The sequence below is a fragment of the Anser anser genome (genome assembly GCF_964211835.1).
Source record: "Anser anser genome assembly, chromosome: 18".
Taxonomy (NCBI): Eukaryota; Metazoa; Chordata; class Aves; order Anseriformes; family Anatidae; genus Anser; species Anser anser.
This window is the reverse complement of record NC_139739.1, coordinates 10,282,456-10,307,577: the sequence shown is the minus strand read 5'-3', so window position 1 is coordinate 10,307,577 and position 25,122 is coordinate 10,282,456. Positions and strand designations below refer to the sequence as shown.

General features: G+C 50.0%; 1 protein-coding gene across 3 annotated transcripts; it reads right to left on the bottom strand.

Moving 5' to 3' along the window:
- Positions 1–868: 868 nt before the first annotated feature.
- Positions 869–25,039, bottom strand: LOC310883486 (T-box-containing protein TBX6L). Of its 3 annotated transcripts, XR_014573556.1 has the most exons (11): positions 24,899–25,039; positions 20,346–20,490; positions 19,259–19,361; positions 18,641–18,805; positions 18,249–18,395; positions 17,650–17,720; positions 16,376–16,467; positions 14,918–15,110; positions 12,836–13,959; positions 3,480–3,739; positions 869–2,616 (listed from the first exon to the last, which is right to left on the bottom strand). XR_014573556.1 is itself a non-coding variant. In XM_083803934.1 (10 exons), the coding sequence occupies exons 3-10, from the start codon at positions 20,405–20,407 to the stop codon at positions 13,533–13,535; spliced, it is 1,260 nt and encodes a 419-aa protein (XP_083660060.1). In that variant the 5' UTR covers positions 20,408–20,490; positions 24,678–24,739; positions 24,899–25,037; the 3' UTR covers positions 10,609–13,532. The 3 variants fall into 3 exon arrangements, 2 of the variants coding, with proteins under 2 accessions (XP_083660060.1, XP_083660059.1); XM_083803934.1 differs by lacking the exons at positions 869–2,616; positions 3,480–3,739 and adding an exon at positions 24,678–24,739 and having other exon boundaries at positions 10,609–13,959; positions 24,899–25,037; XM_083803933.1 differs by lacking the exons at positions 869–2,616; positions 3,480–3,739 and having other exon boundaries at positions 10,609–13,959.
- Positions 25,040–25,122: the final 83 nt, after the last annotated feature.

Genomic DNA, 25,122 nt, shown 5'->3' with positions numbered 1-25,122 from the left:
CTAGGTGCAAGCGAGGCAGAAGGAGCTGGTTTGTCACCTTCATTTAAATAAAAGGTTTTCTTTCTAAACCAGTGCAATAGAAAACACCCCTTTAGTTTCAACCAGCTGTATGCCTGCTTCAACTTACAGCAGTAGCAAGTATGCCTAAATATACTAAAATAAAATGCTGTCACAACAAATGAACAAGTTTCCTTGTAACTTTTTTTACATGGTTTACAATAACCGGTGTGACTTGTGCACGCAGGAAAGCTCTTCGGGTCTCTGCCAACAGGGATGGCTCACCTTAGAGCAGCTGTAGTGTTTTCTGCCCCCGTGTCCTCTGCCCTTTTGTAGAGAGCGTATCAGCTGCTCTTGTAGCAGCTGTTGGACCACAAGCCACAGCTCAGTGTATTAAGGTAAAGCAGTTCCAATTTCAGGTTACCTTAATACCGCGAGCTGCAAACGGTGACAGTCACTATGCAAACAGCTGAGCCCTCCTGCAGCAGGACTGCGAGCCCACAAGGGTCAGGCAGGCAGCAGGGAAAGAAACCATCACAGCTGTCCCAGAGTGAGCCTCCTGCTCTGAAATTTGAGCCCTACGAGCTTGCCTGCAAGCAGAAGTTGCATCCATTATTGTAACTTGTTAACGGGACCATTGCGTGCCCGGCCTGAATCTGGTCAGCACCGCGATGCTCCAGCTGGACCACCCTCCGCGGCAGCAGCTGGGGACCCCGGCGCTGTGACTCAGGCCCAGTTCTGCTTTGTGGGGTCCCCAGACGGGCACCACCTGCAGGAGCCAGCAGCTGAGCTCCTGCCGCTGCTCAGCGGCGTGGTGACTGCTCACCGGGAACCCAGCGGCCCCTCGCACTGGAAGCAGCCTCACCTGCAGAAGGTGCCACCCGCACTGTTCCTGAGGCAGGCCGGGGTGAGCGAGAGGCGACAGGGACTTAACGCGGCGCTCTCCTCAGATAACCTTCCCAGCACCTGCTCGCTTCATTCCGGGCATTTTGTAACCAGAACCCTCCCAGCACAAGTTATTAGTCTAGCCTGCCGCTGGCACACCAGACAATCGGGAGCAGGGCTAAATCCAGGCTATCCACAGGGACCCAGCTCCTGCTTTGTTCATCCTGCCTGGTCCAACAAGGGCAGCTCAAAGTCAGCGCTGAAAAATCCGTCACTTGTAATCTTGTATTTGCTCTAGAACTTAAGCACTAAAGCACATGAGGAAGCGTGGATCTCAGTGACTGTCAACAGCCCTCTCGTGTGCTCTGTTTCCCAGTCTGGCTCTCTAAGAAATCCCCTTCAGGCCCTGGGGCAGGAAGGGCTCTCGCTCAGATGAGGGGGGATGTGGGGGCTGCTATGCCTGCCCCTGGCTGCCTCTGCCACCTGCTCTGGCACCAGAGATGGGGCTGACTCGGGGAGCGGTGAGTCGGAGGCAGGGGCACTACTTGGAAAAGACAGAAGGGACTGACATAAGTGAACATCAGGGGCCGGTTGGAAACTCTTGGCACTCCTCTTATTCCTTCTGCCCACTGCCCTGCAGCAGCCAAGCCGGACCATGAGACCCCCGGCGTGCTCCTGACAAGAAGTGACAATCCCAGCTGGGTCCTAGAGTGCACTGTCACCATCCCTAACTTGTCATTAAAAACATACAAACCAAACTTGCCCGTTGCTCATTACGGTGAAGCACCCCTGATCATTTACAAGCCTTTGTGTGCCTAGACTCCAGCCCCAGAGCGTGTTGGTTTTTTTTTTACAATACTTTATGTTACTGTACTGATTTGATCTGAATTAGGAGTAAGTTCAGGGCAGGGGACTCTCACTGGGACTTTTATTTGCTGAATCTATTTCTGAAATCTTGGATTGTCTTTTTTTTGCCCTGATCTTGTGACCAGTGTTATCATTAATCGACTGACCTTGCAGAGGAACAGCTTTTCTCTTCCCAGGTAAGGCAGCTGACGAACAGTGGGAACCGGCTCCTAGTTGGCAGCACCGACAGGTACGCACACGAGGCTGGCTTCCTGCCGGGCCTCCAGCCTAACGCAGGCATGGCACAAAGGCGGTGTCATCCATCTCACTAGGCCTTCTTAAGGGAAGAAAGAGCCATATCCTTCAAAGAACGAATACCTCCCTCCACCCTGACTAGCTGCAATAGCTGTGAGTACTCAGCACTTTGGAGAACCAGCTCCAAAATTAACAAAGAGAATTTCCCTGCATGAAATAACACCTTGGACACGTGACACCTTGGGCTGAGGGGTTGGCCACTGAAAGGCTCAAATCAGCTCAGGTTTGGGATTCCGCTGAACAGGGTAACACAGGGCTGAGCAACACACGCAGTGTTATTGGCACTGTCAGAAACTTCTGGTTGAAATCATCCCAAACCACAGGATGTCCCCAGTAGCAGCATAAGGGTTACTTCCAGTACTCAGTAGCAGCCCCTGCCTGTACAGGGCTGAGTAACCCACCTGCATCAGAACAGGCACTTGGCATCATTTGATCGAGGCAGAGGTAGCTGATGGGATGGAAATAGCTCTCCGACTGGTGGGACAGCATGCTGGGCTTCGAGCAAGGGTTTGTGCTGTACAGCAGTGGTAGCCCACAGACCTCCACCATGGCGTTTGCGTTATTGACGCTGGCCTAAATTTAAATAGATAAAAATAAAGAGACGTTAGCCTAGGAACAGAAAGCTTGCACAGTCCTTGACAGGGCAGTGAGGATGTAGGACTTCCATTCGTCACATGTGCGGGACTCATGCCTCCCTCGCTGCAGTGGCCTGGTTTCAGCCACACGTTGCAGTCCTGCAGCCCTAAGGCAGCGTGGCACTGAAACAGCTTTGGAAAATGGAGGGGAGTGGAGGAAGGAGACGATGTACCTGGAGGAGGACAGGCTGATTAAATGCCCCTCCCTGCTGCCTGCTGCCAAATGCTCTGTGGGCTCTGTAGTCATCACTCAAAATAGAGCCATAGTCTGTGTCTCCTCCAAGAGACAGTCCCTGCTGGAAACATGTCAGGGCATTGCTGGGGCAGCGATTTACAGCACAGGGAGCCATTTTGGGAGCTGCTGACACCGCACCCCACTGTACCTGGCTGCTTTCCCTTTCCCCCACCATTAAAGCCGCCTGTTGATGCTTGCTAGCCTGGGAACCTGACACAGGGCTCAACCCAGCAAGGAATGTAGGCAGGGTTTGGGCAGAAAAGAAGAAAGGTCCTGCATCGACCTTAGGTGTAGGTCAGAAAGGCACCACACGTGGCTGTCATCTGAAGCCAGGGCCACCTCACCCCGAGGGGGGCCTTCTGGCAGAGGCCAAGCAGCTCTGAGGCAGCCCCTGCGGTCTCCTGGACTCTCCAGGAGTGGCCATGCTCTCCCCTAAGCCCTGCCAGGGCTCTCTGGCTGTCCCAGCACAGACTTTACGCTGCAGCTGAGAACCTCCCCAGGGGGCAGATGGCAGCAGCAGTGCTGGGCCACCTTTTAGCGGCTGTTTCAGCAGGCAGGGTACTTGCCCAGAGAGCAGGAGGCAGGGATGCAGCTCCTTCCTCAGCCAGCAGATTGCCAAGCCCATGTCTCCAGTGTGCGAGGGAACGGCCACAGCACAGCTTCCACGGCGCTGCTCCTCCTCGCCCTCTCTGGATGCTGGCTGCTCTGGGGTGAGGAGTCCCAGGGTGCAAGAGGTGCGGGTGCCTGAAGCGTAGATGTTTGGGGCCCCTCCAGGCCATTCAGCCATCAGCAGATCTCCAGCTCGACACAGCCTTGCTCACTCCTCCTGGACAGAGAGGAAACCAAAGTTGAGAGCGTGGAGCGGGCTGGGACGGCGCAGAGCTGCTGGGGCAGAGCCAGTCCCAGGGCTGAGCTCCTTCATCCCGGGCACCAGGTCCCACCTGCCCGCCAGAGCCACGGCATCACCCCTGCGGGTGGGTGCTGTGCGCCGGGCAGACAGTGAGGGCCCCAGGGCGCTCCAGGATCGCAGCCCAGCAGCGAGGTGAGAGAGTTTCAGAAGGAGAGTTTCAGAGACATTTCTAACAGACAGATGACACCGGTGATAAATCGAACGAGACAGTTTGCAAAGCCACACGGTTCCTCCATCCCTCTCACTAATGCCAGCACAAATCCCTGCCCACGCAGGGCTGCCCGGAACACCCCAGCAGAGCCGGGGAGCTGCTCCCAGGCCGGTGCTGGGTTCAGCTCTGACAGCCTGCCGAAGCCACGCTGCCCTGGGAGCTCGCCTGCGCTTTCCGATGCACAGACACCTCCTTCCCTGCGGAGAACAGCACGTCCTCCTCCTCCTCCTCCACTCGCCTTGCTGCCAGGGTCCCTCCCGCACGCGAGCCGCCTCAGCCCCGACTTGCCCTCGGCTCCATCGCTGGCAGCGCCTGAGCAAGACCGCTCACGTCCGACGCCCGCCGCAGACACGTCGCGACAGCGCGGGAGCTTCGCCCGCCGCGTGCCCTAATTACAAAGCACCACGGCGGCCGGCTGCTTGGCTTCCCCCGTGTTCTCTCTCGCCCCGAAACACCCAGGCCCCAAAAGCTTCGGCAGCAAACCCTGCGCGTGCTGCCCGGGTCCTGGCCCCGCCGCCCCCTCGCAGTCACTGGGTGGCACTGTGCCCCTGCCTGGGGCGGCCACCGCCTGCACCCGGGGCCTGGGGCTCCTGGGGAACCCACGGCCGAGGCTGTGGGGTGACGACTTCCCTGGCCAAAGCGCGCCCACGCAGGGCAGCCAAGGGCTCGGACACGGTTGTGGCAGCAGGGGACGGAGGCCCCGCGATGGCTGGCAGCCCGCAGGGAGGTGACGGAGCCATCCCAAGCGCCTAAAGCACGCTGGCCGCCGGCGAGGCTGGCTTTCCCCACCGCGCCTCCATTTTCATTACCGTGGTAAAACGAGATCAACTGCGTCTTCACAATATCCCCCCACCATAAAACTAATAGGCCAGGCAATTGGTAGGGCTCTGTGAAGTACTTTATGGTCTGGACACTAGGAGTGAGCTCCGCAGCTCAGAGGCCGTCCCAGTCCCAGGAATTTCCCCCCAGCCTCCCCCTTCAGGCTGGGAGCACCGGGACGAGCCATCCTGGAGCACGGCATGGTGCCTGCCGTGACCTGGCGCCCCACAAGGGTCCACCAAGAGCACCCAAGGGAAGCTCCTTTCCCCCTCGGGGATCAGGATTTCTGCTTTGCAGGACAGCCCAGCACGGCCTCGCCCCAGCTCGGGGGGCTGCGAGGCCATCGGGTGAGCCAGGGCCAGGGCAGCCGCAGCCCCGCTCTGCCAGCACCGGCCAGGGCAGCGGGCGCAGGGTTTGCTGGGGCAGCCCTCTGCTTCACCTGTGATTGAAAGGTGGAGGCTGGGCTCGCCTTTGTGAGCAAAAAGCAGCCATTCATGGCCTTACAACAGTAAAACCACTCTGCTCTATGTCAATTCCCTCCGTGTTGACAGCCCCATGCTTGGGAAGCTGGAGGGAGGCAACGCACTGGTGTTGGAGGAGCCCTGTCACAGAGGGCACGGTGCGGAAATTAAGGGATGGGTTTTGCTTCACGCATTGCCAGGACTCACAGATCCCGACGCCATACTCCACATCAGCCTGAAACCTAAAGCAGGAGCCCAGCCCTGCCTCTGGCAGCAGCTCCAGATCCACCCTGGGCAAGGCGATGACCGAATGGAGAGGTGGCTGACTACCGCGCTTCTTCCTGACGTGTAAAAGCAGCCCGAAAAGTTTCCTTTCTTTGCTCAATCTCCATTAGACCTTCCAGGGAAAATTAGCACAAGTGCGCCAGCAGTGGCACCAAGGGGATGGACCCTGAACAACTCAGAGGGGGATTTAATTAGTTTGCTGAAATCTTTTTAGCTACCTGCTACAGCTCCAAGCCCTGGCAAACAGTTAGGAAAAAGGATCTCTGTGCTCAAAATCAATTGATTTTTTTTGTTGTTTGATAGCTCTTATCTGTATAAAAAACAAACTAAAGATCCTCCAAGGAGTATTCTGTTGGGAAATAAAGTGGAAGAGACTATGCTCCTCTACCATGAGGGCAGAAGACAAATGAGAGATGGGAAAGCAAAAGGTTTCCAGGTCTCCATAAGAGTCAGAAGGGAGGCAAAGAGCCTGTTTCTCCCCTCTGTGGTTTAACTGTCTGTAATCTGTCTTCTCCTGACTGCCCCCACTGACCCCGTGGGACAGAGTCGCATTTTGCTGTGCTGTGCTAGTATTTGCAAAAATGACCCAAGATCCCCTGATAACAAGTGCCACAGGCGCACAAAGTGTTACTGCTCGCTCCTTCCAAGGGACGAGCAGCTCACCAGCACTGTGGCTGCTAGCAGAGGCTCTCCACTGCCTGGTTTTCAGGTTCATCCCAGCCCCAGATCAGAGCTCTGTGCTGTCCTGGGAGGGACAGGAGGGAGCGAGCACAGCCCCAGCTCCATAACCGACCCCCTGCTGAGTCCCCTCCTTTAATCCAAGGATATGATTTCTTTGCTAGACACATGGTGAGCTGCCCTCCCTACCTTCTCCACTGCCTGCTGACATTTGTATCTCAAACTAATTGTCACTATATCATCTGATCCTGCCCAGCTGTCTAAAAAAGCAACATCCTGCGTACCTCTGGGACCTCTTTGTCAGAGACTGTGAACTCATCTCCATCCAGCACCAAGATGGATTGAACAAACCGAAGCGGTATTTTATTGCTGAAGCATAAAACATGGGAATAAACAAGCACCAAAGTGCTACTGATCATTAAAACCAGATGGGAGCCCATTTACTGCCTCCAACAGTGAGGTGCCACCGCTGTGCTGCCGAAGCCCCATTGAAATAGGAAACCCACGGCACCATCTGGGAGGTGCAGGGCGGCCACAGCTACTCACAGCCCCTGGAATTCAGGCCTGGATTGAGAGCTGTGCTCTCCTCCCTCCACCGCCCTGGGGACAGTAATACAGCTTTCGGTACCGGCTCCAGAAGTATGGTCACTCCTGTAAGGTTGTGTCTAAATTAAAATGCCCCGGTGGGGACAAGCAGCCTGTGCAGGGCCAGTTCCAGTGTCCAGGAACTGGGAGAATTACAGGCCAAGTTGCCCACACAGGGTGGGAAGTCAGTTGGATTTCAACAGGATTTTTCTCAACACACGTCAGAGAACCATGCTGGTCAGCCCTGTGCATGTCAGCTCCCGCATGGTGGATTACCCGAAGCAGCCCGGGCCTTACCTTATTTCCTTACTGACCGGTGCTGGCTGGCACGAGAAGCTAAACACCACGACAGGACAATGCTGGGGCTGTTTCTTCTCCTTTCTAATCACTGCAGACGAATGCACAATCAGCTTCTGCCCTGAGCATAGCAAGGGCATTCCCAAAGTTTGGGGCACTGGAAATCGGCCTTCAAAAAGCTCCTGAGCTCAGCACCCCCACCTAGACTAGGGTTTGCACCTTTGTCTTCGAGCCCCATCTTCCTGTGGCAGGGAGCCCCGCGCACGGTGTGGGGCCGGGGACAGGTCCTCGGGATGCACCCCGTAGCTGGGGATGCAAATGGAGCAGGAGGCTGCTGGAAAAGCAGAGGGACAGACAGATGCTTTTACACTTCAAAGGAAACGCGGCCCTGTGAGGCTTTCAGGAATACTCACAGATCGATAGACTCCTTTTAAACACCGAGCACATTTGCTCAAGTGTGAGGCAATTAGTCCCTGAGGATGGAGGCAGGGCAGGACCATTAACAGACATACGGGCAGGATGAAGCAAAGGATGAGAGACTTGGGGCACGGCTCCACGCGAGACTGGCAGCCCTTGGGCCAGAGGCTCCCCTCCGTTTCATTCCCGAAACAGCAGCCAAGCTGGCCACGCGTGGCAGGAGACAGCCGCTTTTCCGCGGGGCAGTACATCTACCCACCAGCCTCAGGAGGGCAAAGAAGGGCGTCCGCAGGGCTAGAAGACAGTCTGGGCACTGGGGCTCCAGGCTCATTTCTTTTAGCAACATTTACCCTACATCTGCTTTGTTGTTTTTTTTTTCAACCATAAAGCAAGTTTGTAAGCATCCCCAGCACTTCAGATGCAACCTCACGCTGCAACAGTGTGAAGCTTCCTTCAGCACAAAGCATGCAGTATCAGGAGTCTCCTGGGGAGAGGGAGATGGGTTAAAAAATGGGCTGTACTGGTCTGGTGTTCTCACCCACAATTTTCAAAACATCCTCGTGCCTTATGCTGGGTGGTGTCTGAGCTGCTCTGGACAAGCTCGCTGTCCACAGAGCCCCTTCGAGGCGGTAAATTAGAGCTAAAACCAGACTGTGGGAGAGCAGAGGCTGGCTGCCCAGTGAGAACAGAGCCAGCACAGGGATGAACCCCACAGCGTAACAGAAATCAGGCCTGGTCATCCCCTTCTGCTCTGTATCAGCACTTCCACGCAGCTCCCCCCTTAGCACAGCCGGTGAGGACGTAACAGAGCTCCCCGTGCCGGTGCTTTGCGAGGCCCACAGGTCAGAGCCGGAGGAGCAGCAGTGCCAGCGGGCATGAGGTTTCTCCTGCAAAGAGCTGCTGTGGTTTACCTGCACGGTCTCATTTTTCAACAAGAAGGAAAGATACCGAAACTGAGCCATGTTTCACACCTAGCTGAGTGGCTGAGGGGGTGCCTGCCCTGTATTGCTAGTTACCCTCTCTGACTCTCCTTTACAGAGGCACAAAATTTTCCCTCTTCGGTAAAAAACAGAGAGGAAGAAGAAAATCTCGGCATGCCCCCAAAGAACTGTAGGGGGTAGAAATTAAATCCACCCATTGTGCTCACCAAGCAGGGCACTGTCTGGGCAGGAATGCTGTAGTCGTACACCTGCACATTCAAATAAAAATAATGGAGTATTACAGAAGTGTCAGAGGCAATTCAGCACCCTACAGCAAAGTACTTCGTGCCATAAAACAAACTCACATGACTTGGAAAAACAAAAAAGGAACAACACTAAATCAAGCACAGCAGCAAACACAGAGCTGTTTGTCATAGCTGCAGGGCCTCTCGTTACCGCTGCATTAAAGGATTCCTTCACACTTGTTTAAAATTTTGTCTAAAGCTGCTGCTCAGGCCCTGATCTCAACAATGCTTCAGCATTTGCTCAGGGCAGCGCAAGCTGCATGCCGCAGGGAACGCCGGCTGCAGAGGAGAAACGCTTCCCCAGTTTGCTTTACTTTGTCCTGGGAGCCTGCGAGCACTGGTGTTAGCTCTGCCTGGGTTTCCTTGCTCACATTCACCGGCTGTAACCTCTAGAAACCACATTTACACCTCATTACATCTCTACAAAGCACAGCAGCAAAACCAGCTTACCTGGAGTGGCTGGGAGCCTGGCCAGGAGCACGCTTGCACCTCACACAGCTGGGGGAACCGAGAGCTGAGCCCTGGAGAAACAGGCACCCACCCGCACAGCCACAACAAAACCGTACCTCTGAGCACCGCAGGAGCCCACGCAGCCCGCAGGTGGGCTTTGGGGCATGCACCACCCAGGGCAGAGGGGAAAAGTGCAGCAAATCACCCTCTCCCCACACTTCAAGGAAAATCCCCTGTCCTCCTTTCTGCCTCCACAATCCTACATCTCTCTCTGCCTTCTCTTGGGTTTTTCAATTGAGTGCTGCCCCCTCACTCCCCAGGGCGAGGGCGGGATGCAGGTAAGTGAAGACACCTGCGCCCTGCACACCTGGGGGCTGACGAGCAGGCATAGAGGGGCTGGCAGCACTGCTGAAGCTCCTGCCAGACCCAGGCAGGCAGGAGGTGCGGGGCTCAGCACCAGCACAGCCCCGCGCAGCGGGTGACAGCAGGTGCCGGCTGCTGTTTGTTGGTGTCAGCCAAATGCAGTGTGCCCCCTGCTAAGAGGCTCTATATGGGACCCCGACGTGGGGCTCATGATTTAAGTGGCTTTCAAGCCCTGCAATAAAAAACCATTTGACTTGAAGAATGTTGTTATTCCTGGGAGGGGGTTGCTGCTGCTGCTCGCTTGGCTCCTGGTGACCCAGGATACGCGTTAAGGCAGGAAGGGCACAGCAGGATGCTCCCCCCATGACAGCCACCTCCACCGCCCTCAGCAGGGTGCTTCTGTAGGGCCAGAGGGTGGCTGGGCGCATAGAGGCCACATCCTGGGCTAGGCGAGAAGGGACCGCACCTCTGGGAGGAACTGCAGTGCCTTGTGAGGGCCTGGGGAGAGATGAGCACCGTGTGGGGTCACACTAGCAGCACCATGGGTGCTTCCCCCAGGCCCTGCCACTCTCTGTGGTAGAAGAGCAGCAGCGCTGGCAAGAAGACTTTTTTCTGCCATTCCCGCTTGCACTGAAGCAGCCTCAGACCAGGCTTGTGGCTGCAAAACCAGTAGGAGAAACCAAAATAAATCAGGATCTTTATTTCACAGAGGAAATGTACCTAGATCCCACTTCGAGTCCGTTTGTCCTCATCCTTATGTAACTCCGCTGCAGGAGAGGAGCAGAAAGCATAGAGAAAACAAACAACTTGCTGCAAAAAATTAGCACAAGACTGAGTCATATCGAGCACTGCAAGCAGATAACCTGGGGCTCGCTGAATAAGCTGCAGAGAACAATGAGCGCTGAGATCAACAGCATGTGCCATGTAGGAACTGGCCCCAGGTAACATGACTACAGCGGAGCCACTGGCGTGCTGGAAAGAGATGCACAAAAACCACATTTCAGAGTTTATTTTATTGCTCTTAATGGCCTGCCTTCCGCATGTCTCATTTCCTTTTATTGAAGCTGTCAGAGAGGCATTACATTATCTCACATGTGTGCAAAAACAGGATTTCAGTCAAGCTCATACAGATTTTAAATGCCACAGCTGAAGAAAACAAGACAGTGGAAACTGCAAAGGGAGGAGGCGGCAGCAGAGTCCAGAGCGTGCACACCTACGGGCAACATTTTCCAAGGCTTCACAGAACAGCAAAGCTGCAGTCTCTAACCAGAGACGGGCAGGAGGAAAGTAAAGGTACCTCGCTAACGAGCAGGATGATTCACTGAAGGGCAAGGAGTCCTGTTGCAGCAGAAGGCTGATGAGTAATTAATGGCTCCTCCTATGCACACGGCTGGGTCTTCCACCCGGGTGCGGCAGCCGCCTGCCAAACCAGCTCTACCAACAGGCCCTGTGGGGCAGCAGCGCTCCCAGAGCTATTCCGAAGGTTCAGAAATAACACACTACACTTGTGTTTGCACAGGAGTTTCCCTGTGTTGCCCGGTTCTCTTCAGCTCATCGTACCCACCACAGCACGGTTTCCATCCTCATTAGCACCCTGTGGCAGAGGGAAATACAGCCCGATTTCTAGGATAAAGGACCAGACCTAAGGAACTAGCCGGGGTGTTCTCTTCATGTCCTCTTGTAGTGATCGCCCCGGGGAACCCCACCGACCTGTCCCCAGGGTCCCCGCATGCTGTGCTCAAGGCACCAAACTCCTCGGCCAGGCTTCTCACCTGATCTCCAAGACACAGAAACCAGCGGTGGCAAAGCGAACTACTAACACTCAGAGACACGACTTTTCCTCATCCAAAGAGGACAGGCTTTTACAGCTGCCCTGCCTTCACGCAGCTGGCATGTGGGCAGCAGGAAAGTACAGTGTTCTGGGGTTAAAAACAAGCTCCTCCACATTTCTCCCCCAAGTGATTTCTTTGCAGTGAATCACTCGCATTCGCACGCGTGTGGTGCACAGCAGGTATAAATCAATACTGGCGAGGGTGCTGTCAGAGAAGCGAGCCGACATCATTACACACACTGTGGTGAAGCCTGACCTTTATTTGTGTGCTACACATCTCACGCCCATCCTGTGAGGCTGAGGGGAAGTATTTGGCTGCTCTGTACATATAATTGTGGTGCAAAGCCGGTTAGCAATATACTATTTAAATAAGGAAGTAGTCATTGGAGCTGAGTTTCACAAATACGTAGGGCTACTTTTCAAAGTCATTTTAACAATAATAAACACAGTTTAACACCTCTACACTATGCACATGCACAGCGCTGGCCTGGTGCCTGGGCAGAGCAGCACACAGCCCTTCCCAGTGAATACACACACCGGGCCTGATGCACCGCTGGTCACAAACCTGCCCTGGTCTGCTCAGAGACAACATCTTGCTACGCACACACACAGAGAATGCCATCTGGCAAACAGACTAAAGGACACACCTCACTGCCTACTGACGGCTACAGACCACAAAGCAGTTTATTTCAAGTGTTACAAGAAAATATTCCCTAAATAACAACAAGGAATGCATCTATCCTCTCTGAGAAGCAGAGAGCCTGTCTCAAACAAGACCCCACTCACTGCCAGGGCTGCTTCGGCAAGCAGAGACTTCTCCCTTCAAACACGAGGACAAAAATCCTCTGTGCAAGGCAGCGCGCAGGCTGCTCACGGACAGAACAGCTCCTCCAGGAGTTGGGACCAGAGGTAAGGAAGGTGAAAGCGCTGATGACTGACTAGATATGGAAGCAGATCCCTACAGGCACCTTAGCAGCAGCAAGAGGACTGCACCGACCAGCCTGGGAGGCACCGAGCTCACCAGCAGGGCAGAGAGCAGCGCAGCACGCAGCTCCGTGCTCATGGCACATTCACCGTGCTAAAGGATGTGGGCGATGAACAGCGCCAGGCTGGTCAGGAGCGTCTTCTGACAAAGCCTTCTTGTAGCACAGCACAGTAACAACAGCTATAAATTATATTCCCCAGGGGTGGCAGGGGGTGGAGGAAGGAAGAAGTTCACAGCGAAAGACTTCCTTTCCCTCGAAAGGAAGAGGTCAGAGTGACACAGCCAGCACCACTGCTGAGGGCCCTATTCCTGCCAAGCACAGGCCTTCCGAGACCCCCAGAGCAGTCCCAGATTCTATGAACAACCTCCCTCCACCACCAGCAGAAGGAAAAGTATTTCACTAACCTCGAATCTAGGGGTGACAGAAGAGGGGTGGGCATGAGGGACACGCAGACACAACACAGAGCCTTGCTGCCGGTTCTCTTGCAGAGGACAAACTCTTCCCTGCCTGCATGACCTGCAAACACGTTTCACTGCATATTTTACCGTTATACGCTCCTGGAAAAAAAGACAAGACTCTAGCTTTAGTTTGACTATACTAAGTGAGGAAACTGCTCAAGGGGTCACTGGGATTGCATTTTTTGCGTGTCTTCGCAAATATCTTCTACAGCTTCTTGGCCACCTGGAAGGCTTACTGAAACTCCTCAGCCCCTATCTCCTTGCACTGACTTTCCTGGGAAGATGGGATTTTGGAAACCGCCACATGCAAGATGCAAACGCAGACTGGGACAGGGTTTGGCAGCTCTTTACTGCTCTTACAGTTTGTGTGCTACTCCTGTTGGAAACAAACAATGCAGAACACACTGATTCATCCAGACGTGCACTGACATAGCTGGGGTAGCTAGCAGTTTTGCTGCTGCTTGTGAAATACCACGAGGGCTGTTGTGCAAGGAGACAAGGAATTGAAGGTGTCCCATGCTCCCGTGTGCGGCAATGCCTCTTTGCTTAGTGTAGACAAGGCTTCAAGGTTAACACCCCAGAGCAAATTTGTCCTCATTTACAATTTTCTTTTTGTCTTTTCATGGGGAAGGTTCTTCCCTGCTCACCAGCAGGCATAGGGGAACAGCGGGTACTGGCTCCACTCTGCCATGGTCCCATGGGCATGTCCTGAAGCCCCCTGTGTGTTGTAATCTGTGGAGAAGGCCGAGTAGCTCATTGCCCTGTACTGGCTGTGGGAGGGCACCATCCACTGGCCGAGGCCTTGCTCAGTGCTGTACGGACTGTACATGGGCGCTCGGGCTCCAGGTTTCCCCACCGAGTCCAGAGCCATGTTCACCACTCCTGTATAGTCCTGGGGAGGGGGCAGAGGTGGGGGGAGCGGAGGCAGGTTGGTGAAGCCCTCTGGGAGCTGTTTGGAGTCGTGCTCAGGCACTGTGGCGAGATCCAAAGGGTGGCACCTTGCTCGGAAGTCATTCAAGGCGGCGACGTCGCGGGCGGGAAGCTGCTGGCTGTCCCCAGCTTCATGGAACCTGAGCCCCAAGGGCAGAGAGAAGAGCAAGTCAAACCTACCACAGCAGAAAACCACTGAAAACCCACAGAGATTCCCCAGGGAAAGGCAGGGCAAGCCCTTAGCATGCCCTCTGCTCCTCGCTGTTTCAAACATCCGCTGTCCATTCAAAACAAGCATGTCTACAAGGATCATTTGGCTCTGTACAGGCTTCTTACTCCCTCCATGTGCTTTGTTTCCAGAAGCCTTGACCCGGAGTGGGAACGTGCAATGTGTCAGCTATTTCACAATGATTTCCCACGTGAAGATACTTGCATGAAAGCAAAGTGAGCCGTCTTGTTCTCCAATGCACTTACACACACTGCGTATCAGAAGGGGGCAGAGGAGCGTCAGTGCAGTCACTCTCCACCTTCACGTGTTGGCTGACTGCACATGAACTCTCCCACGCAGGTACAGCCTCACCTACCGCTTTGTCTTATTGTTAACGTGGATTTTAGCCCAAGCTCTGCTGTCACCCACACAGAAAAACTAAGTGCCAGAGGAGGTAAACTCAGCATGCCCTGGCTCTGGCTAAGTTCTAGCTTGGGCTCACCATAACGCGTGTCTGAATTTGCAATGGTAAGGAGGAGGGAAACATCTCTGGAATCCTGCCACTCCTCCAACACACTTCTGCCAAAGGACAGGCAAGTTCTGTCGTACGCAAAGTTAGCTGGGAAAACATTTCAGGACAGGGAAATAAAGAGTGCTACTGAGACATGAGCATGCCCAGAAGCAGTGGGTTAGATGTAATACAGAAAAGCTTTGTTACAGAGATGTCTCCATGCTTATCAAGTACCTATCACCCAAGCATGGCATGCAAAAGAAAGATATCCTTCCTCACTCACACTGGCTGTTTTTCTTAGGAAATACCCTGTAGAAGAGGAGGCCTCCCATCAGTTTAAGGGTGCCTTTGGACATGAGCACTGAGAGATGGGACTTACCGGTATGTCTGGTAGGATGGTGTAGGCACTTGCTGCTCTCTGGCTGGCCCCTCCCTCTGGTCGGCCGGCACCGGTGATGCTGCAGTAAAGGCATGGCTGCCGTTCTGCTCTGAGATCCAGAAGGGGTAGCCGCTGCTAACTGCGATGGGGTTACTCTCTTCCTTCACATCCACGTTCTCGTCTTTCTCAAAATCTGACTCACAGCAGGGAAAGAAAGAATGGGGAAAAATGAGAAAGGAGAAGAGAGAGCCAGAGCTCACAACGGTTTATTAGCAGTGGAATTAATTGCAGGATGGTGGAAGGAAACACACTATTACCTCTTCTGCACTCATACTGCCTTAAGGAACTAGCCCTTTGCTGCTTTTTTCTGTCCTTACACTGTGGTGTTCAGTCCTTCCCTGTCCCCTCTCCCTAGCTGTGCCACTGCAAGCAGCACTGTGAACTGGAACATAGAATGATCACGCTTAAAAATAACCTAACAAAAAGAGTAAAGATTATTTCTAAATGGTATCAGTTCCCCCATCTGCATCACAACCCAGCTGTACAAGCAGCAGTGCTGGCACAAGTGCACAGACAAGAACCAAGGCAGATAGGCAGAAGAAAGCCATGGGCGACACTGCAAGCTGGCATCACTGTTGATACGAAAATGTTCTGAAAGCACAGCCTTTGATCACATGCGGTCACAAAGCATGGCTGGGAGGCTGGTGCATGGAGAGCTGATGAGCAGTCACTAATGCCAAGTGACATGTGAGCAGGCTCCTGTGGACCATACACAGAGTCAGAAGACTTCCTAACCCCTTCCTCATCCTGACACAGACAAACTGAATGTGTGTGCAGGGATATCAGTCAGAAATTAAGAGAGGGAAAGGCCTCACAAAGGATCATCAGTCATCATTTGTTGGCTCATTCCACTAAAGGACATCTCTCTGAGATGCTTTCCTGGCTGTCGTCATGGGTGCAAAGTGGGTGCCCTTCAAGGATTACGATTTAAAAGCATAAGCAAGCATCAGAAATCTTAAGCAGCTGAACCCAAACTTCTGTGCTGGGGCTTCCCTCCAGGGCTGCCAGCCATGGGCAGGGGCAAGCAGTGCGCGCTCTGCATGCTGGAAGCATCATGTCAGAAAACGCAGTGTTGGAAGAGCGGGCTGCACCACTTCCTTCTTGCCTGCATAAAGCAAAGCCTTCTTTAAACAGGGATGCACTGGTCCTGTCTCACACTTCTCCCTACTTATTCAAGCTGCCCCCTTGGTCATTCCTTATTCCTGGTGACCTCCCTGAATTAGGGAATTAACAGCACTTTCCAGCTTTGCAAAGCCGTACGCAACACCCTTTAGGGGCCCTGCCCAGGCCACTCTCCCCAGACAACAGACACAGCAGAGCTATGTCACTGCCTTGTTTCCTTCCTGTGGCCTAGGCAGTGTTTGGGACTGACTCTGGGTTTGTTGTTATCAAGATTACCACGTTCCTCAGCACCGGACTCCTTTTCCTCAGGCAGCTTCCTCTTCTGGCCCTTGGCTGGACTGGGCTTCTGAGATTTGGCTCGTCCTTCCCTGGGAAAGAAACAGTGCACGCGAGTAGTTTGTAGTTAGTTTTCTACCTAGATAAATACACAAGGGGTGCTGGACAAAGGCCTAAGAAGACAAAAAGATGGGATGAACCTCTCTGATGTTCTGCATGTTACATTTCTTCTCACAAAGCAACCTGACAGATCCATGGGGAATGTTTGCCACAGTTGAATTACAGAGTTATGCTGTCTGCCACAAGCACGAGCTTCCAGGGAGAGCTCTTGCCCCACAGGATACTGGGGACAAATCAGTAAAGGGGTTGCTGCTCCCTTCATGCTTGTACAAAAGGCAAAATCAGAGTGGAAACCTCATCAGTTTTTTTTGCAATGAGTTTGTAAGCGTACTCCAGTGTTGGATACACATAATATACATGCGAATAGTAGGGTGGGTGTTTTGCTTAAAAGCAGCCTTTCTTCTAAATGGAAAATGAATCTAAGCTTAGTCAGAAATTATCCTATTATGAGGAGAAAGAACATCTCTGACAGTTTTGAAGGTTAAGTAACACGAGTCAGATTGGGCCTTTTTCTCCAGGAAATAAGGTGGGGTATTTTAGGCATAAAATAAAGCAAAATCTCAGATATTTTCATACCATTTTCTGCTTGGAAAAAAACAAACAAACATTTTTTCCTTCTTTATTACCAGTTTATGGGGTACATTTAAGATTACTTATTTATTTAAATTCTCATCCACTGGCTGCGCTCAGACCAGAGAGAAGACCTCACTTGTATTGGTATTCGACTACCCTCTTGCAGACAAAACTTCCTGCTGGAAGAGACACTTTTCCACAAAGGAGGAAAGGAGATGTAAGAGCCTTCAAATGTCAGAAGCAAGCTGATCTCACAGAGACAGAACAATCTACTGTGGACTCCCTTTACCGTTATCACTGCAATTCACATGTCAGATTTCAGTCTAGATCCAAACTACAAGGCAAGGTAGGTATCAAATCTGTCACATTTCACAAATTTCTGTAGGAAATCCTATATTTCCTCCCATTCCCCAAGTCTCTTGGGTGGCTTCTACGCAGCATCATTCCCAGATATGGATAAATGCAATGTCCAGAGCAAAATGCTCTGCAGAACTCTCTAGTATACTTTGCTCTGTGGACTAGGGTAGAATTCACAAGTAAACTCTGGTTATACATAAATCAAGATGGAAAAACCAGCTTACCTTCGAGTGTTCTTCCCATGCTCCCGGAAACCTTTAGCAAATGGATTGTTGTCAATCTTCAGCTTTGTGATCTTAAAATAAAGGACCAAGATTCGGTATTGTGGTAAGTGGTTGGGCCCATTATTATTTCAAGACCTTCACCTCAGTATTTATCACAACTGGTTTTGGGGGAAGAAGGGCAGGGGTGGGTGTTTGGGGGATGCCCTTGCCACAGCATCTGAGCTCTCCCAGCAGTTCCATCTATTAATTAGGAAGTGAGACATAGAGAAAAGTGACTTTCACAGGATCAGTGGGAATTTGAGTGGTATTCATCTGACCAGACAAATATGCGGGGCCAGTACCTATATCTGGACACTTGTCTATACTTTTTACTGCATTTGGGATTATGTTAATCACTGACAGAGCACTTAACACAACTGATGTGCACGATTCATCTAATCCCCAAGTAGATGTTTTCTACAAGAACAATAACATGCCGATTTCTTTCCCCTGTCCATCACAGGCACCCAGGGTAACTAGCTCTGAAGGACACATCTTCCTCTACATGATTTCTAAGGACAGAATATTTAGCAATGTGTCAAAGGACTTGCACACTGTACCTGCTCATTCTGGTAGGCAGTAACAGAAGTGAAGACAGTCTCAGGGAAGCTGAAGACTTGGAAGATGCTCCAGCGGACACTGAAGAGGTCATCTGCCTGCACAATGTGGAAGCGAGGCTTGTAACGGTGCATGGAGTGGAGGATGATCTGGCACAGAGACAAAAGGAGAAGGTTTCCATGTGCAGCCTGGGACTGTCCACCTAGACACCACAGACTAAAACCTTCCTTAGCAGGTAGTTAAGAGAGCATAAGGGCCAGGCTGAGGAAGGAAGAGAGGGCCCTTGGATATCTTTTAATTTCCACGATACAATTTCTCACACACCTCATTTCACTTAACAACTATCTGCAATGAATTCCAAGAGAGCATGGCGCAAAGGCCAGCTGCAACCTACGTGCCCATGTTGATCCAAAGTGTTGTTGGTGAGCTTCAGTTTTTGGAAGGAGACAGGTTCTTTCATCCAGTGGCTGCCAGGAGCTGGGGAATCTGGGTGGACATAGGTGCGACAAGGGAGCTGGGGCTCTGCTTTTCCAGCAACTTCCCACTGATCTTTATTCCACTGTGAAGAGAAAGATGGAAATCTAGAGCTTAAAAAACCTACTTTTGTTATAAGGAGCCCCGGCAACTTTGCTTCACTGTATGATTTAGTGGATTCCTCTGAGGCACGCAGTCCTGACAAGTAGCAGATTTTCTCTCATGAGCCATGATCGTGTTACCAAAACAGCTCCAAGTTTAGGCCTCATTTTTCCTCCCCTTCTCCCAGTGGTTGTCAGAGAAGTCTGACATTAATCATGATCAAAATAGTACTGCTTACAATGAAGATTAGTTACATTTCCAGCTGCTCCCCAAGCAAAAGTGACAAATAACTGCAGAGAGGCATAAAATCCACCAATTACTTCTGAACTTTGTCCAAGACTATTTATTTATCAGCCTGTACAGTGAAGCATAAAGATTAATCTGTTTCAAACAAAGATGGAAGAAAAGCATAACTTCTATCATTTAAAGTACTTACCTTGTACCTGAAGTTGTCCACTGGCACAAAATCTACCAGCATGAGGTACTTGGCATATGGGATTAAGCCAGAGACTTTAATTTTGCATTGTGGAAACATGCGTCTGAAGGAGAAATTAAATATACAGTATAAGGATTTCTGTATAAAGTGGATAGTTTCATGATCTACTCAAGCAGCAGGTCACGTTTACTCACTGCTGTGCAAAGTTCTGGTAGCAGTATTTCTACAGGCCAGCTACTGAACATTTTTACTATCTTATCGATGTATTGATTGTCTAATCCTGTGGGTTTAGATGGAATAGGCACTAAGAGGGTAGCAGTCTCTGATGGCCTGACATGGTTATTGCTTTTGTTCTTCTGACTCCTGTAATGCAACAGTGGAAAACTTAAAGAAAGCATTTGGAATTTGCATGTAGTTCCTAGCTTTATGCAGCTAGCGCAGACCTGGAGCACAGATTAAAGGATTTTCTAGCGTTGGTTGTGCTCATCTGAGAAAAGATATAGCTTTCTGTTCCAGTATTCTCTACCACACCACTTTTATCTTCTGACTTTGCAAAAAGGTTCAACACCTACCTCCCTACCCAAAGGGATTGCTTTAGCTCACAGCAGCTGACATAATGCATTACAATTTCATATTCCTTCACTGCAAGCTCCCCAACACATGACTCAAATTTGAATTTTAGAGTAGCCTGCCTGCACAGATCATTACCATTCTATGCCACGTTCTCATCTGCACTTGCAGACTCAAACACAGGTATTTACTGCTCATCTGCTCCTGCCCGCAATGGAGGCGAAGGAAGTTCAGAGCACTTTCCAGAGCAACCTCCCAGCAACAGGAAGAACATCAGTGTTAAGTACTGAGATAAGAGCAGAGAAGATTTCACAACACATCAGTCCCACAGTGACCTTTTGCACTTCGCAGCTTGGACCTCTAGGACATCCTGAAAACACAAGCCTTCTGCCAGAGGCAGGGAGATGCGCATAACTGGCTAACAGTTTAAGAGCCACCATGCAAAAAAAAAGAGTGCTCAGAGTTTTGCAAACAGATTGGAAGGGTGTGGTGCAGGCAGCTGTCCTGCTCCCCTCACCTGCCAGATTTGGTGATGATCATCTCAGTTCCTATCTGATGAAACTTCATCCAGAGCCCCATGTCCTCCAGGGTGACCACAATGGAGCTCTGCGGGTAGGGCTCCAGGCTGGGGGAAGGAAGTGCGTCACATGGCGCTTTCACGTCTAGGAGGGAGAGAAAACAGTAACTTCAGACAGGCAGGAGGGGAGCCGGCACAAAGCAGCCTCTCCTGCTCCGAGGCAGGACTCTTGAGAAGCAGCACCCAAGTCAGCCTCCCAGTACCTGTACTCACAGCTACCAAATTTCACATGCTGTTGTAAGAGATGGGCTCTACATCTGGCCATTCACTCCTGCCTAGCCCAAAATCTTCTCAGCCCCAAATCAGTGCATGGTGAACAGCCCTGGTTTAGCTCAGGTAGCTGAATGTTGTGATTTTATCCAGGAAAGGCCCAGGTGCTGCCAAGAGCTAGGTAGTCTGCGCCACAATAAACCTCTTAAAGAAAATCCATTATCTTCCTTCCAAGGTTTTTGTTGTTGTTGTTGTTACTTAGTAGACTCAGAAGGCATAAAGGCTTATTCAACAGGTTTGATTTTAGCTGATAAGTCCTTTTGTAAAGATCTGTGTGTTGAACAAATTGAACTTGATATCCTTTATTCCACAACTCTGACTGCTAGGTAGCCACAATCCACTTTTATTCCTGTTCTGGACAAAACACTTTACCAAGAGAATAAAAAAGGATTGGAAATATTTTAACTGTAGCAGTGGGAGAAAACAACAGATATTCGGTTGTAGAGGTGAAAAATGACTCCAGAGGACTACAAAGGGATAGACAGGAGACTGAGACATAAGTGGAGACAAGAAAGGGAGGAGACAGAGCTGGACCAGGGAATATTCCCAAAAAAAGGATGGCTGGTCTGAACTGGACATGGAGATGGAGACCACTGAGATGCCTGTGACGGTGCTCTCTTCAGTAGCATACCCTGGCATGTCAGGAGAGCTGTTGGCAACAAGGCTGCACTTTCTTTTACAGGCAGAGGACTAATCACGCTCCTGGGGAAGGGAAAACTACCCCGGAGAAACTTCAGTGCTGCCGTACCTACCTCCTCTGCAATGCTGTTTGGATGAAAAACCTTCCATAGGAGCTCTTAACAAAAAGCTAACGTAACACACACAAGATCACTGCTGCCATACTGAAAAGCTTGGGCAGAAAAAGATTTAGTTTGTGTGGCCTGGTGTAGCTGCTGGTGGACTGATTTCAAAGCCAGCAAGGCTTTGCTAACACTGCTCTGTGTATGAAGAACGTATCGGTAAGTCTGCTCGACTCGGAGGGTGCTCACAGCCGCAGCACTGTCCTCAGTTTAACGAGGGCAGGCCACCCTTTCTGGGTGTTGTGTTACCAGCCGTGGCTATTTGTTTAGAAGGGAGATTTTTCTGCTTCTTAACCTCGATTAGATTTTATTCAAAGCATATCAGAAATAAGGGATTTTATCACCTTGTTACAGTTTTCCTGGGTAATATCTTTAAAAGAATAAACATGAAAATTAGGCAACTACCTCCAGAAAAAACAGCTTCTTTCACAAAGTGACATTTCCACAAAAACAAACCGATGCAAGCCTAAGGGCTTCTTCCCACTATATTAGGAATTAAGAAACGTTTAAACATAATTCTGCCAGTTTGTAAAGGTCTTTAGACATTAAAAAGAAAAAAAAAAAAACCTTTGCCCTTTTTTCTGCTTTGATCCAACATTAATGAACTGGCTAAGAAGTGACACCTAGTTTGCTCACTAAGATTAGCCTGTTAACATCTTCCTACTAAAGCTTCCCTCATATCCTCTTGCAGAGACATGAAAGCTGCCATGAGACTATGCATTTGGTAGCTCAGTGCAGCACATGTATCAAAAGGAGTTACAATAAAATTGGGCTGATTTCCCACAGGAGTCATCCAGTCACAAATACATGCAAACAGATTTTGATTAGCTCGACAGATGCTCACTCCTTCCCCCTAATGAATTTTACAATTAACATTTTTGTAAGCAAATTCCAATGCCATTAAATGAGACTACAACAAGGGAGATCTCAGGAGTCCTTACTTAGAGACTTCCAACAATGAAATCAAAAAGAATGAAAGTAAAAGGAGTTCAGTACTGAATTAAAAATCAAAGGCAGATGTTATAATCTGTTTTTACCAAAATGATTCCACAACGCACCTGTATGAGTGACAGGGAGAAAGAGCTGCGCATACAATAAACATTGCAGCAAAGACTTTAAAATGTCGTTGATGTCCTTCTTGTCACAGCTTTTGTGTGCCCAGTCAGAGGCTGAGAAACAGGATATTTACATTTTCGATGTGGATCTGGACCACAGCAATGATTGAGCCTTCTAATAGACCCTCACTGCTGACAACAAAGTCATGTACAATCAGCTTCACGGGGATTCTGCAGTGGTGGATCCATTTGTAGGATCTATTTCAGATGTGTTTTGCAGAGCCAAAGGCTGGCTTGCAAATTCACTCCTAGTTTGTGCCCATCCAACTAGTGTCAAGACTCATGCTCACGTCTTCCCCACAAAGATGCCTGTGTGTTGGAACTACACCACAAGGAGCTTTGTGGCAGGGCGTCCAAGCACTGCACTGGATTTGTTAGGTCTGTACTTCTGATGTTTCCTCCACTGCGTAACTTAGGTTTTAAGGATTACTTGAAAGAGACTTAAACATCTTCCAAGAATTTTAGTTCCAAGCTACTTTAAAACTATTCATTACTATTACCGTATTATTACCACACACAGTGCATTTTGAAACACATGCCAATATGAAGGTGTAGAGCTGCTATGATAAAGGCCAGCACTGAAAATTAAGAGATCTTCGTTCTATTCCATGCTTGATTTTAAAGCCCTTATACAAACAAGACCAGTTTGTGCTTTGGTTTGTGTCTAGATTAGGCTGTACGTATCTTTTTCCTATCTTGGAGATGGAAAGGAGAGAAAGGGAAATGAGAGTAAATTCTGTAATGCTTGGAGGGAAAGGAACAAAGATCTTTGAACAGAAGATGCTGGAGATTAATCCACTCACTGAAAGCAGTCCCTTAATTAATTGTCAATTACTGAGACAATTATATGATTTCAGAAAATCTGTTGCAGACTTCCCATAAATATAGGCTAGGGTTTGCAATAGTGGGAAACTCCAACAAGGTAAAAGGTGCGTTTCTTATCTTTATCAAAAGTGGTTATTATTACATTTGTTTCTGTTTTATTCTCAGCAAAGTCTCATGCTAACAGCTATCTAACGTTCACAGGGAAGAAACAAACATCAGTATAAAAAGCTATCTGATAAATTAATTTTGCCAATAACCCATTAAACCCATGTTTTCTGACCTTATATATGCCAGTAGGAACACCTGGAAGAAACCTCACTTCTTGGAGCCACAAAGCTTTTTTGGCACTAACGAAAGGACCGTGTTTCTACAAGTGCAATGGCTTCACCTCTCAAATGCATGCAGTCATATTTCTGCTGTGTAGGGTCATACACCATAAACAATGCAATAAGAAAATAAGATGACTTCTGAAAGAGTTGAAATCCTTAACATAATAAAATACTGAAATGTGTGATTTTCATTTTCGCGCTTTTGCATAAGCCAAAGTTCTCTTGATGTGGCAGAAATCAGTATGAATCAGATCAGCACCCTATGGATGGCTTTATAAAAACCCCAAAACAATGGTGAAGTTGGAAGGCACCGTACATGTATTTTGCTTATGAAACAACACATTACAGCGGTAGAGAAAAGAAGGTGAGAATACCCAGCCACCTCTAACGGGTAGGTGAACTGCATACCTAAACTAGGTAAAGAGTCGTTTCCTTCCAATGCAGAGGAAAACATGGGACTACAGCTGGGTTTCAGTTATACTGACATATGCAGTGCCCCTGGACTGCTCCTTAGTTTCCCAATGCATTTTCTGCCATTGTGTCCAACTGATCATGCCCCACACAGAGGTTAATAGCTTGCTGTAAGAAGGACTGATGAAGAAAACCATAAATAAAACCCTATGGAAATGAAAAAAAAAAACACCGCTGTGTTTGGGCATAAAACGCTGGTAGAAGTTGGGGGGTGTGTCTGCTTGGAGTTTATATTTTCAAAGGGCAGAAAAAAGACAGGGGCAGACAAAACAGACAGTTTGCATCTGAACTATCAGCAATATATGAAATATTCCCAAACCTTCTATGGCCTTCAAACCCAAAGGAACTCATCATGCTACTTTTCAGACAACATGCAAACAACACCTTCAGTGAATAATCACATTGCACAAGGTGATCCAGATAAGGGAGTTTGGGGCAAAACCAGGAGTGAAGCTCTGCTACCTTTGCAAAAGATCTTCCACAGCTCACAGAGAACGCTCAAAACTGCAATTGCTCATCTGTTCCTACAACAAAATTTAGAAATTATCTCTAGCCACACACATACTATAAACACTGGTATCCCTTCAGGATTGCTTGTTCTCTTTCTAAAATTATTGTGCATTCTTGGCATACCTCTAGGATCTTTCTGCGCAATAGGGAATAGGAGGGAGTCCTTTACCTACCTGATAAAACTTGCATTTTTCCATGTACTGTGGAGTCTATGAAGTTGCTCAGCCACCAGAGTCCTTAAAAAGGGAGCCCAAATAGTCCAGTTCAAAAGCAGGTCTGATTTCCTGCAGCACGCAAAAGCTCTTCCATCTGAGATCCAGTGTCAAGAGTGACTGAGATGAAGATGGGACTCCAAGCACAGCTAGCCAAGGTGAGTTCCTGTTTTATGGAGGCTAAT

What these genes read in the sequence shown, in the direction of transcription:
- LOC310883486 (XM_083803933.1), bottom strand. An exon ending in ATCATCACCAAATCTGGCAG is followed by an intron (nt 19,362 to 20,345) that starts GTGAGGGGAGCA and finishes TTTCTCCTTCAG; the next exon opens with ACGCATGTTTCCACAATGCA. An exon ending in CCATCCTACCAGACATACCG is followed by an intron (nt 13,960 to 14,917) that starts GTAAGTCCCATC and finishes CTTGGGGCTCAG; the next exon opens with GTTCCATGAAGCTGGGGACA.